Source organism: Centropristis striata, chromosome 9 (assembly GCF_030273125.1).
Source record: "Centropristis striata isolate RG_2023a ecotype Rhode Island chromosome 9, C.striata_1.0, whole genome shotgun sequence".
In the NCBI taxonomy this organism is placed as follows: Eukaryota; Metazoa; Chordata; class Actinopteri; order Perciformes; family Serranidae; genus Centropristis; species Centropristis striata.
Genome location: NC_081525.1, coordinates 11,451,162 through 11,469,499, shown reverse-complemented (window position 1 = coordinate 11,469,499; position 18,338 = coordinate 11,451,162). Strand labels below are relative to the sequence as shown.

At 40.0% G+C, this 18,338-nt stretch overlaps 1 protein-coding gene across 1 annotated transcript in view; it reads right to left on the bottom strand.

Moving 5' to 3' along the window:
* Positions 1-18,338, bottom strand: part of ptprfa (protein tyrosine phosphatase receptor type Fa) — a 248,912-nt gene that overhangs the window by 65,092 nt on the left and 165,482 nt on the right. The window contains exons 13-15 of the mRNA XM_059340745.1: positions 4,813-4,930; positions 2,402-2,983; positions 751-848 (exon numbers count right to left, since the gene is read on the bottom strand). Coding sequence (XP_059196728.1) covers positions 751-848; positions 2,402-2,983; positions 4,813-4,930 — 798 coding nt within the window. The remainder of the gene's footprint in view (positions 1-750; positions 849-2,401; positions 2,984-4,812; positions 4,931-18,338) is intronic.

The window sequence follows — 18,338 nt, the reverse complement described above, 5'->3', positions numbered from 1 at the left end:
ATACCACTCTCATATCTGTAAGCTGGAGTCAGAAACCATTTTAGTAACAACAGAGCTCTGAAACTTGTTGACCTTGCTGCATCACTCCTCTTCTTTTCGTGAAGCACTCTAAAGCCCATTGCTTTGTGCTACAAGGTGCTGTATAAATAAAATACAATTTACTTGCTTACTATCATTTAGTTGCTGTTCCATGGTGATAAATAATCCTTTTGTTTCTGCACTTTAGCTTATCATCAGAGCTACACAGTGATAAAGGCTGAGTGATAAGACAGACTGGCCCCAGTCATAAAGTTCAGCTACAGACAGAATGTAATATGGTACAAATTGATTTTTTTTTCTTGGTGATTTATGAAGCAGCCGCTCAAAGATAATGTCTCAAATATCTCATATAAATGTAAAATAATAAAACTAAATGTATTATGATGGCTATAACATTATATTGTGTTATGATATCTCCTTCTGTCTGCATATACAGTTTCTACACTAACATTTATTTATACCTATAAACTAACTATGGATTTGCTCCTTTATTAAGCACTATTGTTTTGGTCAAAAAGTCTTTATGGTTATAATTTGGTCTCCATCAACAGTGGTCCATGTTATTGTCTCGGACGCTGTTAGAGATGGTACCTGGGTATAAAATTAGACCCTAGCTTTTTGTTCTTTTGTACTTGGTTCAAGATTATTAGTGAGAAAACCTATTTTAGTTGTTAAATTCAGTGTCTGTAATGTCTCAGTGGCTGATCTTACCTTTAGAGGCACTTGAGATTTGTAGGATTCTGGCACTTCCCAGGTCAGCAGGACGGAGGTTTTCATCACAGCCGTCACACCAAAGTTCTTGGTGAACACTGAGGGAAGGTCTAGATGATTATTAGGTGGTTAATTTAATTGTGGATAATACTGAGATGATTCAAAGTTAAAGAGTTGGTGCACAAAAGTAAGAAAACAAGGCAGTTGAACAGTTTGTGTACAATGCTTTAATATTCATCAAAATGAGAGCCCTTATTATTAGGACACGGTGTTGGAAGGATTTTTTGATTTTCAGTGATAATTTGGTGAATAATAACAGAAAATTAAAACTGCATTAATCATTAATCCTGCTCTTAAACTGAAAATCCTGTGCTCAAACCGAAAATCCTGCTCTTGAATAAAGATAGTAAACAAACTCCATACATATAATTATACCTTCAGTTCCACAGAAATGCCAATAGTGGAATTTTGAACAAAGGCTTGTGTCTGATACCTTCCCTGCAGTTGATTGCAGTAACACACCAGCAGGAATTATGTTTTTTCAGAGGGTCTGAATGTAATTTTACATAAGCCTACATCATTAATTATTCAAATGCCCAGACACAGCATCAGGAGTGGTTAGGGTGAACAGTAAAAATGGTTGGTTTTTCTGAACATTAGGCTACAAAGATATTGCTGGCAGATTTCAGCAGTAACAATTAAATAATGTAGAGTAACAAAGCTGTCCTCAGAATTGTGATTATTTTTATTTATTGATCCAAACTTCCCGTGCAGATTCCAAATATGTTTTCTGACATGTTTTCTTGTTAGAGTTTCTTGTACCATTTGACAAATAGGAACTTATATTTTGCTTTTGGATTCATTCATGTTGTCATCATTTCGACGACTATATAAGCTGCACTGATATTCCAGCATCTCCACCAGCAATATACACCAGCTAGCTGTTTATTCTACCATTAACAGAATATTATAATACTTGGGATGTTATGTCGTTTTTGGGAGGTAATATCAGGGGCGTCATGGAGACAAACTTCTCCCTCAGCCTCCCTACCAAGTTCCACCTGTTGCTTCTTTCAGTAGCTCATGTGATTGGTAATTGCTGAAGCTCATCTGACTCAACCCTTTGTATTCCTCCTATTAATGATGGATTCAGCCTAGGCCTGGGCGATTATATGATCTTGATTAGCCATCGCAATAACTTATAGGTCGATTACAGTGATCAGCTGTGAGCATATTTACTCGATCAAACATGTAGGAAATGTGTGTGACAACAGCCAATCAGAGTCGACCTTTTCCTGCTCCACTACTGTTTGTTAGTTGCCGGAGAAGTAAACAGAAAGACCGAACGTGGAGCTGAGGACAGCAAAATAGATCTCAGCCATGACTTGGAGCAATAAACCAGGGAGGAACAGGTGAATGTTGGGAAATTACAATCTACCTGCTGCTGTATCAACAGAAAACTAGCATTCACAGCACGGCATTTGCCATATTGCCCAGCCCTAATTCAGCCTGTCTTCCATGTTGCACTGAGCTGCATTTTCCTATTTCAGGGAAATAGAGTCCTAAATGTACAAAGTGCTGAGGTCAGATAAAGCAAGAGTTAGCTGTAGCAAACACAAAGCAGGACTGATAAGTAGCTTGTGGTTCTCACCTGGCATGGAGGTGGACATGGTTCGACTCTGAATGCTGGGGCTGATGGGTCCTCCCCCCTTGCTGGTGAAAGCTTGGACTCTGATGTCGTAGGTTGTGTCTGGTTGCAAACCTTGGACAGTCATGTGTGTTTCTGTGCTGCTGTTGGTATTGTTGTTCTGGCTGTTGATATCTCGATACACCACCACATACTTGATAATCTTCCCGTTCCTCTCAGCCAAAGGAGGGGGCTCCCAGGCCAGCTTAGTGGAGGTGGCGGTTAGACCTACCACGCTCAGATTCTGGGGGTAGCTGTTGGGAATGTCCTCGGGCGTGCTGATCTCCTTTACATATTCCTCCCCGTTGCCTGCACGGTTTTTGGCGCACAGTTTAAAGATGTAGGTGGCTCCCTTGTGGAGGCCAGTGACTGTGAAATGATCATCTGCCTTTCTGAAGTCTTTGACGGTGAAATCTTCTTCCTCTGCCCTCTTGTACTGGAGCTGGTATCCCACATGCTCCCCCACCATCTCCTTAGGTGGCTGCCACTGGATCAGGGCGGTGTTCCCTATGGTGGTGCTGATCATCATGGTGGGCTTGCCAGGCACTGGAAGACATTGACATATCTTAATTACCCCTTGAAACACATACATTTACTTCATGAAACATTAAAATACTTGTATAACAAGTATAATATTTTAGTTGTTATACAGGTGTTCTTTCTTACACAGATTCAACCTATACTGGAGTCCATGGGTAATACCTGGACATCTTTGAAAAAGGGCTTGGAACTTTTTTGTTCTGGGAGGCATTTTTAGGTTGACCCTAGATGTTTTTATTTTTGTCTCTGCACCATAAACTCTTAATAATGTACTTTATTACCTGTGTCTTTCTTTTAATCTATCTTATCTATTTATTCAGTCTATGGCTGCAGCCCAGTTGATCTTATATTTAACTCAGTTGGGGTTCTCTGTCAACTGGAGAAGGAGCAGCCCCCTGCCACACCAACAGGTGGAATATCTGGGGTTGTTTTTTATAGCCCCCAGTATACATCTTGAGAGCATTCTGAAAGACTGAGTATGTTATCAACATGTTAGGATGCAGCATCAGACACAAGGTGGTGATGGTGCTTATGAGGTGTTGGTCCAAGATGGTTGTTGTAAGATGTGTTGTTCTGGGACGGGTGAGAATGAGTATAGACAGTATACCCACCGCAACAAACTAGACTACACCACTGGTTGAAACACTATAAATGGATGACCCAGCAGCAAGCAGTTTGCAAACTTTGACCGGGTGTGATGGTGACAACGCTGACCATCATGCAGACTGGGCTTCATGGCAGCTGCTTGACTTGAAGTGACACTAAGTTACTATTCCCCTTCAGTGAAGGATTAGCTGGCGGCTAACCACTTAAGTTGAAGTACAAGCACAACATGGCAAACAAACAACAATGTAACCTTCATGCTCTCTGTCTACTGTACTCTGCTTGTACTGTGAAGTAAATCAACAGCACGGCAAACACTGACACCCATGCCTACTTTGTTTACTTTATTTTATGGCGCTTGGCATCTGCCAACTCTGGCTACGACAGTGTTGTACTCATGCGGTTGTTTATTTGATTTTTCATGACTTTGTGAGTGATTGATGTCCTGTCACTGCTCTTGCTGCTCATCCTCAAAGTGGAGAGAAAGTGGACAACTGTTTTTTGATCGTGGAGCAGATCTAGTTGGCTGCTGAATCTGAGGTTGGGGAGTGTTGTTAACTAAGACAGGTGCTACAGCATTTGAGTCTGTGTGCGGGCATACTGGTCTAATTTTGAAGTCATTTAGTCTAGATCAGGGATGGGCAACTGGAGGCCCGGGGGCCGCATGCGGCCCACACCCTCACTTGAAGTGGCCCTCAGTACAACTACATGCATTTGAGCATGAAATCTTAAAAGTGCAGCGTGTAAATGCACAAAATTACTTCTTGAAATTAATGTTGGTCTGCTGTTCTTCCACTGAAGTGGTTATTTTTTATATGCTTCAAACCTTTTGTATTCCTATTTATACTGTTCTACATGCATTTGCGCATGAAATATGTTAAGTTACTGCACTGTAAACATATTTAAAATTGCAGTTCATATCTGGTTAAGTGCACGGTCCTATATGTGGCCCTGTGGTAGTGTCGATGAAAAATTGTGGCCCCCTCCAACATTTAAGTTGCCCATCCCTGGTCTAGATCTAATCATCTTTAGTAACTGTAAACATTAAAAAGGATTAAATAAATAGCCTGAAATAATAAGAACATTTTTCTTTTGTGTTTTCTTAATTTAAATTGCTAATTTTGTAATCTTAAGTACAAGCAAACAGCAAGTAAGAAAGTATTAAGAATAACACAAAAGTTCTTCAATTGTTCCTACGCACAATTTAAGATCAAGAACAACACAGCACATACCTGCTCCTGTGGTGGTGACCACCTTGGCCTTGCTGCGAGCTCCATCACCCTTTGTGGTATAAGCAGCCACAGTCACAGAGTAGGTTGTTTCTGGAAGTAGACCGGTTACGATGGCCTCCTGTGTGGCACCACGAAGAGAAGAGAGGATTGGAGACAGGAGGGAACAGAAAGGAAAAGTCGAAGAGAAAATGGGTTGGATTAGATGCCTGAAATAAGATCTGTGGTTGACACAAGCTAAAGAGATGTCCATGTTTTGTTGCACGACATAAAATATGTTAGCAAATACCCACTTGTGAATTTTGGAGTTTTTACATGTCCTAAAAAAAAGGCGGTTGTTAACAAGCGGCTAAATGAGACTTCAATTGTCAGGGATAATTTAAATTGCTCTTTTCTATGGACTCAGCAGAATTGGTGTGCTATCAGCCAGTTTACTGTACTAGGCACTCACAACATGCATGTCCAGCACTCCCCAGGAAAATTTAGACTGTTCTCTTATAGAAAAAACAGTCAAGTGATCATCATCAATGTAAACCTGTTGTCCATTTAGATTAAATCCATAATGAAGTTCATGGTTGCTGGTCCTTGACAGTACTATTAGATGCTGTAGATGGTGGAAAAGCATCTGTAAACTATAATAGACTTTTGGCTAATAGACAGGAATTTACAGTTTTCCTTTATTTATCCTCTTAAAAACTACATAAAAATCTGTTTGCTTGTGTTTGATGTCCCCTTACTGTAAGATGGTTGTTACTTGTTGTTGTTACTAAGTACATTTACTCAAGTACTGTATTTAAATACAGTCTTGAGGTACTTTACATTTAGCTGCCAGCTTTAGTTACTTTTCAGGTCGAGATTTAACATAAAAAGCATGATAAATTTAAAGTGATTAGACACTACAAACCACATAATAGTAGGCCTATATTACATAGTTAAAATGAGCCCTATCTTTGCAAAATTAAAATGCTGCTTACATAAATGCATCAAAACAAATAATCTAGTAACATGTGTAGAATATATAAAACAATCAGAGTGGGTCCAATCTGCATAATGAGTATTCTTTAATTTTTATACTTTAAGTACATTTTGATGCTGATACTTTTGTACTTTTACTTAGGTAAGTTTTGAATGGAGTACTTTTACTTGTAGTGCAGTAATTTAAGTGTGGTGTTAGTGCCTTTAAGTTAGGGATCTGAAAACTTTTTCCAGCACTGTTTGTCCCTGAACTCTCCTTTAACCATCAGCTCATTATTTTCAAAACATCATAAAAAACACAGCTACATTTACAGAAATGTTCGTTGATGTCCTGAAATGAAATTTCAGTCAGCCAACAAATCTTTCCATTTTGTATATGTATATATGTATATATAGCTTTTCCCCCCGCACTCATGGCTGAAGTACAATGGCATCTCACTTGACTGCCTGAACTTAACTTTATTGCATCTATTATTGTTGTATTTTACTATATTATTGTATCAAATACACTGTAAATGTAATGCTACTCATCCCCATATTACACACAGAAACATGCACTGTATGAAGACATCCTCCTTGAGCAGGAAGCACCCAACAGCAATAACAAGAGGCATCAAAAACACATAAAACTTCAATGCCCACACACATCACAGAACACTTGTTCATACATGCCCATCCATTTCTCAGAAAGTCTTGTGAATACAACAACATGTGCAATCTGTCAACTGCTGGGAGTCCATTGAAAAAGACTCGGAAAAGACCCTCTCTCAGAAAAAACGGAGAATTCCTTTCTAGTGATTGTGAGTGACGAGTGGAGAGGGGGGCTGCAGAGATGAAGCAGCTCATGATGAGAGAAACATGGCAGCAGGATGGTGGCGGAGGTGTGTGGGTGTGTGCAGCGGCATGATAGTTCCAGCAGAGAACACCCAGCGGGGTCTGTTTTCCCCATCAAACCGGCGCCGTGCTGTGCCATCCACAGAGATGACAGTGCAAATTAGCTAGGCCCTGCCAGAAGAGCCAGGGGTCCCAGCTACAACCAAAAGCTCTAATTATTATTTCATGCCTGGTAATTTTATATCCATCACAGGATGTGTTAAAAAAAGTTCTTCTGCTAATTTTAAAGCAGACATGTACAAAGCAGAATCCAGATGGTGCCTCAGGAGTTAAGATAGATTCATTCTTCCTCCTGTCTTCTCTGCAGTGGTAAGAAGGTGAAAGGTAAAAGAGAAATGTGACTCATGAGAAGTTACTGAGGTCCTTTAATAACCCTCATTATATTAATCCGGTGGTATTCCTTTTCACTTTGGTTGCTGGAGACTTTCTTCTTGCGTTTGGCAATAGAGAGAGAGGGGGGGCAGAGAAAGAGAAAGGGGGACAGAGAGAGAGTGGGAGAGAGAGAGAGAAGGGGAGAGAGGGAGAGAGAGGGGGACAGGGATAGAGAGAGGGATAAGAAAGAGAGAGGGGGAGAGGTAGGGAGAGGGGGGAGAGGGATAAGAAAGAGAGGGGGGAGAGAGAGAGGGAGAGAGAGAGAGAGAGAGAAAGAGAGAGAGAGATGGGGGAGAGAGAGAGAGCGAGGGATAGAGAGAGGGATACAGATAGAGAGAGAGAGGGAGGGAGAGAGAGAAAGAGAGAGAGAGATGGGGGAGAGAGAGAGAGAGAGAAAGAGAAAGAGATGGGGGGAGAGAGAGAGAGAGAGAAAGAGAGAGAGAGGTCTCTCATCTTTTCTTTTCTAAACTACGGCCAGTGTGTGAAGCTGGATTCCGAAGGACGGATGGATGAAACATTTTACATTACGACAGGAGACATCACTCCTCTGAGGGAATATCTGTTCTAACAGGAGCTCATCAATCAACTGTGACTTCCTGTGTGTCAAACTTCAAATGCTGCTGTCCTCCACCTTCCTTCATTTCCAACCATTACCGCCAGCTGGAGGGGATTCCACAAATGTTACAACTCCACTACAAGAGCTCATTAGCAGTTACCACACTGACCTGATTCATCTGTACTGAGACCCAACCAAGAGAGGGACATTTCTGACTCATACTTCAATCAAAGTTAAAGTCACAGTCAGTATATTAACAGAGGAGCAGTCATAAGTTCAAAACCAAAACCTTAGAGCGTTGCTAGTGCTGGATAAATTCCTATACAGGAGCTCGAAACTAGCTTATGTTGTCGTTATTTAGCTTTTCTGAGGTTCCAATGGTCCTGACACAGAATGGAGCCAGAAGCTACCTGTCCATTAAATATCAAGTTGTCAACGGGCTATGTTTGTTCTGTAGATTTCCACAGTCTTTCAGCCTGGTAAAGACAATTCGACTGAGCGAAAGTCGTGATTGGGCACTTCAGTAGTGCTCACATCTCACATTTGGCCTGGAGTCAGTGGAGCAGCTTTCTAGTAGTGCTAGCTCGCCTTCCTCCATCCATCCTGTGACCCTTGTCTTTTATGCTGTTGCACTCCCTTGTGCGTCCCACTGGGCTCTTGAATGTCAGGATTTGAATCAGACCAATGCAGTTTTCTGTGCATGCATGCATGTACCAAAAAATACAAAAATAAAAATACAACATTAACAAGCTTATAATTTATGACTCGAGTACTCCTTCATTAATAACCTTGCACCACTGATAAGCACTAACTTCAAGTTAAGTCTTCAACTTTAAAATGTTATATGGCTTATGGAGTTGCAGTACAGATCAGTATCATATAAAAGGAATAAAGTAGACAGCAGGAATAATGATACTGTACTTGTCATGCTCAGCACAGTAAATGTAAGCTCACAAAGAAAAGTTGTATGCACTGCTAGTCTCTGCAGCTTTTTATTGCAGAATAAACCAACAGGAGATGGACTCAAGTAGAATCGATAAGCAGTCTCAGTTTTTTATGGATGGAAGGTACCAGAAAACAAATCTTGGCTTTACACAGACTCCACCTTTAATAAAATAACACTGTGATGACTCTGAATACTTCAGAGTCTGGGATACGTCTCTGTGTGAACATGTCTGTTTTGTAGTACCATGTCAGATAGATAGTTATCCCTGGGCCCAGACAAAAAGAGCCAACTTTACTTCCAGAAATAAAATCAAATGAGCGTTTACAGCTACACACACACACACGCACGCACACACACACACACACACAATAATCTGTCGTCCTGGTCTGTGAAGGTTGGGCCATGAAGTCCAGAGTCTTATGTCACTGTCATTGTTCATCTCAACACCATCCAGCCTGTTCTCCCCTCAAAAACATCAGTATGGATTGTGTGTACAGGCAGTGAAAAACAAGCTTTATTTACATATTTTTATTTTTAAGTGGCTGAAATTATTTTAATTATCCCTTTCACCTCTGCTATCATTAAATTTCAATTCCATATTATTCAAACCTTGAGAGAGAGAGAGAGAGAGAGAGAGAGAGAGAGAGAGAGAGAGAGAGAGTTATTTCATTATAAAAAAAAAAAAAAAATTTGGCCTGAAAATAAAACTATCCTGACAGCTTGGGGTTCATCTATAAGTTCTGCTTTCTTATAAACAATCCCGTATGAGACTCTGTGTAACAGCTGATCTGTGTAGATATGCTGCAGAACATAGAAAATATATAACTGTCAGGCCCTGATGATCCAGTGGTGAATGCGCACAGCCTCTTCCTGAGCAATGGTACATTCCCTGATAAACTGTTATAGGCGTGTGTTATTGTCTTAAAGTCAACACTAGACGCCTAAACGTGTGCATGCATGTCATAAAGTAAATAATTATTTGTACATTGAGACGAGCGTGCACACAGGCGTCCGCTACGTTCGCACGTGGCATGACACTTGTCACCCGTCACCCTTCATTATCTGGTGTACTCATACGCAATACGCATGTCTGTACGCATGCTTACTTATCAGTCTATCAGTCAGTGCAGGCGACGCGCTAAGGCTTTTTAGTATAGTTCGCTGGCATAAAATGCCCCTAATAGAACGCACAAACACACGCACGAACACACACACGCACTAAACTGCACACGCAAACACGCACACACACTAGACCGCATGCATAAACACACATGCACGCACGCTAGACCCCACACACGCACGCACACACACTAAACCGAACGCACACTTGCACACGCACGTACGCACACGCACGCACGCACGCACACACACACACACACACACACACACACACACTAAACTGCACGCACGCACGCACGCACAAACACACGCACGCACACATGAACACACATCAAAGGCAATAACAACAGACACAGAAAGAGCCCATAAGACAAAACACAAAACTCCACTTCAGAAACAAGCACACAGGGCTAAGTCTGTCAGTTCTTCTTGAGCCTTGAAATGGTTTTGAGTTTCTGATATAAAGAATGAGGTGAAAGAATTGTGCCTGTAAGGCCCGGCCTTGGGGTTTGAATAAAAGTGAAAGAAGAAAGCTATAAAACAACTACATACTTCTTATTGTACATATACTGAGTGCAGTGTAACTTTATTCTTTTATTATAAGTTTTCCTCTGTCTTGTTTGCTGCAAATTCAAATTCACAACAAATAATTCTAAGAAGAAGCAGCAGGTGTATACTCCAATACAATGATTTACCCAATTTTTTTGTATTGTTATATTAAGATTAAGATGTCCTTATTAGTCCCACAATGGGGAATTCAACTCAACTCCAGACATTTAATTGAACCTCAAAGATTAGTTCATAGTGCATATTCAAAATGTGGAGCATGGAGATAAGAACTACTACAATTTACTAATAATTTCACCATGGATCTATTGGTAAAATGGCCATAAAATGCTTAACTGAGGACATGAGTCAGCCTTGTTTTACTCCCAACACAGTGGCTGCTTTACCAGCAGTGATTCAGAGACACGGGGTATTTGTATTCTGCTTCCCGACCTTGCTGACTCACCAGAAATAGAAGACAAAGGGCTTTTACTTTCTCATCTTCTTAGGAGAAATACATAAAAACTGTTATCATAAACAATGTAAGCTGGTAACAGTGGGGTGAAAATCCACTCCATTCCCTGGCAAAAAGTGCAGCTAGAAAAAAAAAAAGAATTATCTAAAGCAGGAGGGAGACTGAAAGTTGAGCAGCCATCATTCAATCATAGAGTCACACAGTAACCAATGCAATACTGCCTTGATATATCACTGGCTCCGTCAGCCAACTATGGATTCCTCTGAACTCAGGACGACTGGCCTCACTGCTACACTCCCTATCAGAGTCCCTCATTTTTAGGAATATACTGGAGATACTGGTACCATATGAAACTAGACTGGACTGAATAGAAACACTAATACTACCAGGGTTGGTACAGAGGAAATGCACAACATGTTCCTTCACAAAAGCATTTAAAATTATTAATTGTATTGAAGTTGAATGCTGCAAAAGATGTAGTCTGATAATTGATGTGCCAATGAAGCCTCATGAAGCATTTTCCATATTTTCTGAGCCAACTAGATGGCGCTCTATGTTCAACAAAGGACTAAAAGCACAATTAATTACTATTGCTTGAGCCTTTTTCTTTAAACCAAGAGCACCATCTAGTGGGCTCAGAAAATAAAGAAAATGCTTCATGAGGCTTCATTGGCACATCACTACTGATAAGTATAGTCTTAAGCCATAATGTGCATCATGAGAGTGCTGTGCTTGCACCATAACTGTAAAGTGTGTTTCTGCTTAGCCTCCAGCATTACACAGGGTGTAAGTTTAGTCAGCTGCCCATGTCTGCAAGATTCTCTGCAGATCTCTGAGCTGATGTCATGTGCAGACATGTCTGTTTGGTGTAGATGGAGGCAGCTGGTAGCTCCTGGATGGGAAGCTGGTTGAGAGTTGACTGCTTGGGGTTTTTCATACTGCTACTTTATTCTGCAGTATACTGACCACACAATGCACTAAATGTACTAGTGTACATTGGGTTTTTATTATTATTTTTTGACTAACAGGTCAAAATATGCTATTCTTTGTTATGAATTTATTCTTGCAGTAACAAGGACTTAAAAGTTGTGTGCAGAATGTAAAAGCAGAGCGAATGTGCAGCAGCAACAGCCTGAGACATGCTTTGTTTTGGGTCAAAGCAGCCCAAATGCCCTCTTGTGTGGCCTACAGCTCCTCCACGAGGATCCAAAGTTGTTTCCAGGTCAGATAACACATTGTATGATGCCCCCATCTGGTTCTGCCCATGGGTCTGCTCCCAGTTGGAAGTTCTGGCATCCCCAGATTCCTGAACTAACTTTTAATGAAGGAGCAGTGGTTCTACTTTCTCTAAACTCTAAACATTTAATCCTGTCCCAGAAGCCTAGCCCAGCCGCTCATGAAACTGGAATCTGTAGTATTTTTCTTTCAGTTAATACCCAAAGCTCATGACCACAGGTGGGGGTACATCTTCTGCAATACTGCTAACACGACACTCATTTAATGCTCTAGCTTACACTTATTTGCAACAATGGCCCCACAATTGGGGAAGCAGCCTAAAACAGAGTACTGACTCTCAACCCCACTGCTTCACATTGGGCTCTAAACTATTAAAGAGCACACTGAAAATCAAGGTCTAATGAAACCAACAGAACTACATCCTCAACAAAAAGCAGATATTCAATCCATGCTGTTCTTAACTGTGACTGGAAGACTTTAAATGTGAAAAATGTGCACTTAGTGTTGAGCTTTATTCAGCGATCAATAAATAGTTTAAAGTGAAACAACTGAAAAGAACTACTGAATGAAATCATTCTTGGGAGACAACAAGCAGTGGAGCAATTTTATTTTATCCTAAAATGCAAAGTTAGAAGGTAGGATGGTCTGAGTGTGCATAAATGGGGAAATTAAGCATCCAGACTGACCACTGAGGTCATTATATATAAAAATTGGAGAGCTGGCAACTGGAATTTGCACGTGTTTCCCTTTATTTACTTATATTCACAACTAGCCTGAAAACCAGTGGAATCTGCATTTTGGTGTGCTATTTGATAACCATGGAAATGAGGAATTAACTGAGAGTTTCCAGACTAATACCCATTTGCAAATTAGTCTGGCAATGCCAGCCAAATTCACACATTTTGGTGCCATTTCCATGTAATAACAGGCTGCCGCTTTCATCAAACTCATGAGTAATCGCTTCTATAAACTCACATTTAATAGAGATTTGGTGATGTTCACTGTCCGGCTGGGTGAATAAGGGCTGGAGGAGCACAGCAGGGTCCAACAACCCTGCACTGCAGGAAATCCACTTAAAAACCATCTTCTCTAAGGCAGAATAATTAGCAAAAAGTCATATTCCCTTTGCGCATTTTCTAAGGGTGTTATTAAGAATTAATCGCTTCATGTATTATTGCATAACTGTCCTCTCTCCCTCCCTTACCTCTCCTTCTGATTTGCACTGACAGTCACCAACAGACTGACAAAGAGACAAGAAAGGGAGAAAAAAGAGCCCCAAGTCCTCAGAAATATTGATGTTTAGTATTAATGCACATAAATTGATAAAAATGATGCAGCTCACAGGTAAATTATCTCCCTGTATCTTTTTTAAGAGATTGTAGAAATAAAGGGTCTCTTTGGTACTAATGTGCAACAAAGAGCTCATTCATTGAATATGCTCATATCTGAACTAAACGATGAACTGAACACATCATTCTGCAACTAATGAACATGAACGTGAGCGTCATTAACTTCAATAGTTAACACCACTCACGCTGCGATTGACAGCAACCAGCATGTCAGTGCAGTGTCCCAGTTTGTTCCCCCATTGAATAAAGTTTCCCTCCCATAGTTTCCTTCTGTTAACATGATAACGGTTTATTGAGTGACTAATGACTTGGCTCCTGCTCGTAGTGACCACAACTGTTCAAAATACAAACAGAACATTTATGAATGTTGTATTTGAGTCTCCTTCTGAAATGACTCATCATCAGTACACCAGAGACTATTTGCATTCACCACAGAGGATATGTCACAGAGTCTAACCTGGAACATGCATTTAACCCTATTAAAGCATAAAGCTTTACTTTAATCAATTCTAAATACATACATATAACATAATCATATACCCAAAAACCATATTCATTTGTGTTATCAATGCTAGGAGCCAATATTATGTTAAAGAAAGTTGAGATTTTTTATTGTAGATTACAGCATGCTTTATATTGATTTTGGTTGTGTTATGACATTATTGCCTTTTTTTTTGCATAGTTGTCAAATTTACCACAGCACCTGAGGTAGGCGCTGCTCATGCGTATCGAATTTTTTCTGAAGGACTTGCTAAAAGGTCAAAACGTGGATTAGCAGAGTGCTAAGAGGTACAGGGAAAAAGGTTTTTTGACCGTCACTTTCACATGTTACCGTTACTTCCTGATGTTGTGGACCATTGTGAAAACCAAGAGAGCTTGTAATGATGTGTGTATTAATGGAAATACCTGGATTCAGCAACGAGAAATAAAACAACAAAACTACAACCTGACTCTCTGGTGGTTTGTGAGTAGTTAAGGAACACAAAACAGTAACATACGAGTCGAGCCAGCTGTACCAACCTACTGCTGATAAATCGAGTGGCTTTAGAATTAAGATCTACGTTTGCCACTTCACTAACCATGAAAAAAGTTATTACGAGCAACTGCAGATGAACGTGAATTACTTTGTGTGTGAACTGAGCCAGCTCTTGTGTAGCGCGAAGATGGACAATAGAGGTGGGGAAAAAATTGATACAGTATAGTATTGCGATATTTTGCGGCCAAGTACAGTGGCCGGTGGGCCATCAGTATTTTCACAGTTTTTGTTGTTTTTTCTGGTATCATATGAACCTAGAAGATCTAAGGAATCTATAGGCCATGTGCATCAGGATATCATGTCGGAAAATCAGAACAGTGAAGCTTGAAGATTTTGAAAATTTGATAAAATGCTGCAGTTGTTGTCGTCCATACATGTTTGATATCAGTTCAGTTTAGTTTGACTGAATACTTTGTTGGCCAGTCTGTGGGTTTGACTCTCATTGTGGAGAAATAAAAAGCCTGAAGTGAAAATTTTCTCTAATTTGACAAAACAATTCTCAATTTAATGGCGGACTTTCACCCAGTAGAACGGCATTCGTGTCACATGTGAAAACAAAAGTAAATTACTTTATTACACAACTTCCATTTTTAATTTTTACATAACTTGGTGTTGACAAACGGTCTATTCTGTCGTTTAGGTTGGAGATCTTGTTGCCTATTTGCATTACTATAAGCAAACATATTCCCTATTTTGTAATGTTAAAGACAATCTGCATGACTAAGGCTCATGTGAAATATCATGGTGCTACTACAGTATAAGACCAAAGAGACAAACAATGAAGACATTGTCTCCTGCACCTCCCTCAGTGCTCTGTCATTGGCTGGACCTTTGCCATATCTTATCAGATCAGGTGCTGCTCACACTTCACAGCCATCAGGGCTGCGGGGGATAAGATGCTCCTTCAGCCATTCAAATATACGCCTCACTGAGATCTTAAAAGCCCACAAGCTTGCCAGCAAAAAAAGGAGGGAGCTGAGTCTAAAGCAAACAGCAAAGAAAAGCCAAAACTGTGAATGAGTGGCCAATTAAAGCTTTGCTCCCTGCCTGTGAGCTCTCGTAAATTGGCATGACAATCTGTATTTTGTCATCAAGGTCTTTTTCGTGACAAAAAAGCAGTAATCAGTACACAGTGTTGGCAAGCCAAGCCTCAGTGAAACAAATGGGGGATTTTCAGGCAGCTTTACTACAGACAACACAGCACTCACAGCCCAGCTCAGTGACTTTCCAAAAGACTGCTTTTTTGGTGTTTGTTGAAGTGACGGACTTCAGAAGCTCATCAGCAGAGCAGGAGGCTGCTGTCCATCACATTGACAAGGACACTTGGGCTGTAAACACGGCTGGACGCAAACAACTGGGACACAACTAGTTCTGCTAGCACACAGATCTGAAATGACTCATGAGTACAACAGAGACTGATTCCATTCGTCACAGAGAATATGTGATGTCAAAACAAAAATCAGGTCCCAGAGTCGAACCTGGAAACTCTTTATGCTGCTTCTCCAGCCTGTTATAGGCCAGCAAACAGCATCTGAAGTGCTTCCCTCTCAATTCTTTAATTTATTTCAGACTTGAAGATGAAGTGCAACACTATCAATGCCATCCAGGACAGACAATGCAAGGTATTCCCATATTTAAATTATAATTTTATCACCCCCATCTTACTAGGAAAGTGGCTGTTCTACTTTAAACTTTAATACTAAAGTACTAACTACAGTGGTGGAATGTATATATATATATATATATATATAGTATTGTATTGAGTAACACTCTAGATTAGGGAACACATAAGTATAACATATTGGCTCTTAATTAGTCATTAATGCCTTATTCTGCATGGCCTTATTATACAACCAGTAAGCCATTAACTAAGATAAGATCAATAACCACAGAATTATTGCTTATTAGTAGTAAGTAAGGAAGTTGTTGTATATGAGTTACGATTTTAATATGCTTTACTTTGTATGGACTTAATAAGTCTCTACATATCGGTGAACGAAACAATGGAAACGGCAAATAGCCACCTTCTCCAGACATAGAGTGGTTAAATAATCATATGCTATGCTTAAATCTCATAGTTTTAGCTTGAAAGAGACATTTTGTTAGTGTTCAGCTCTTGGTTGTGTATTGTGGCTCCGGTGGGCGAGTCTCTACTCTCTAAGGTCTAAAACTGACTGCTTTTTAAAGGAAAAAGTTTACAATGTTGTTGAACCTGGAGTGGCTGTTACACCTCACTTTTTTTGGTAGGTCTGAACATGTTGAACAACAGCTTACAAAGAAAAGACGGGCTTGTGACGCAAAGCTTTGCACACATGAAACAAATTGTTCAAGCTTTGAACTTTTGAGAGACACACTTCACACTATCGCTTGTTTCTCAAATGCCAACATTCCTTTGAAACTGTGGAAATATTGACTGTGCTCACCCACTGATCACATGGAAGCACATAATCAGAGCTTTCAAGATGTAGACATTGCAATGCTGTGAAACTCACCCAGGGTTCACAGAGTACTTAAATATATTTAGGACCAGTACCTAAGTCCTTAAGAGGGGTTGAAAGGGAGAATGAAAGTGACTGGAGACACAGGGTTCTTTCAAATTCAAATATATTTAAGACTTCTGCAGGAAAAACAGCATTTCTGTGTTAATTAACCTGTAGATGCCCTGCTTCACAGTTTGAAGAAAGTCCTATTCAATCATGTTCCTTTGAGTAATAATAATCTAATGATATAATGTAGAATAGAAAACAGTCACAGGACATTTTTCTGCATTGAGTACTTTACTATGGGCCATAATTCATTCTTCCCTCTCACATTCACAAAAAATACCTCTCACATTCACAATTTCACCTCTCACATTCACCATTTGTAAAAATTTTGCAAAATTGTGAATGTGAGAAGGTATTTTTAGTGAATGTGAGAGAAAAAATTGTGTATGTGAGAGGTTAAACTGTGAATGTGAGAAGTAAAATTGTGAATGTTAGAGGTAAAAGTGTGTATGTGAGAGGTAAAATTGAGAATGTGAGAGGTATTTTTTGTGAATGTGAGAGGTAAAACTGTGAATGTGAGAGGTAAAATAGTGAATGTGAGAGGTAAAACTGTGAATGTGACAGATAAAATTGTGAATGTGAGTGTTATTTGTTGTGAATGTGAGAGGTGAAATAGTGAAAGTGAGAGGTATTCTTTGTGTATGTGAGAGCATAGAATGAATTATGGCGTATACAGCCCCTCATATTGATACTTCCTCTATAACTGGAAAAAAACAAGTTAATTTAAATTATTTTGTAGCTAAGAAGGACAGAATTAGCTCACAAATCATGGGGGTGGCTTCAATGAGTTGATAAGGAGAAAGGTTAATCCAATGATCCAATGATTTAAAAAAAATATTTCAAATTGTTGTTATAATGATACTACTACTACTACTACTAATACTACTATTACTACTAATAATAATATTACTACTACTACTACTACTAATAATAATAATAGTATATTTTATTTATAAAGCACTTTACATGAAACAAAATCTCAAAGTGCTAAGGAAGAGGAAGACTTTGCTTACTGATTTTGATAAGTTGACATAGTTCATGAGGTCTCTCCAGATGCAGCCTGTGTAAGTTGTGTGTGCGTGTGTGTGTGTGTGTGTGTGTGTGTGTGTGGTGCAGAGGCGTCACACCACAGACTGTGTTGACTCTCACCACCATCACTGACGCCAGGGGGAGAGACTAAACTTATCACAGGTGAAGCTTGAAGACAGTTCCTTGCAGAAATATCCCTCAGTGGGTGTGTGAAATATGTAAAGGTGTGTGTGTGTGTGTGTGTGTGTGTGTGTGTGTGTGTGTGTGTGTGTGTGTGTGTGTGTGTGTTGTAGATGGGTTGTGAGATGCCGGGCCTCTATCAGGCCTCCTGTTTTACACAGATAAGACAGGAATGCTGCACACAAAGGGAACCAGGTGAGACGCTCCGCTCCTCCTGGAGACCAAAACAACCTGAACACCTCCTCACTGAGCGCTTCCAAACATCCACCT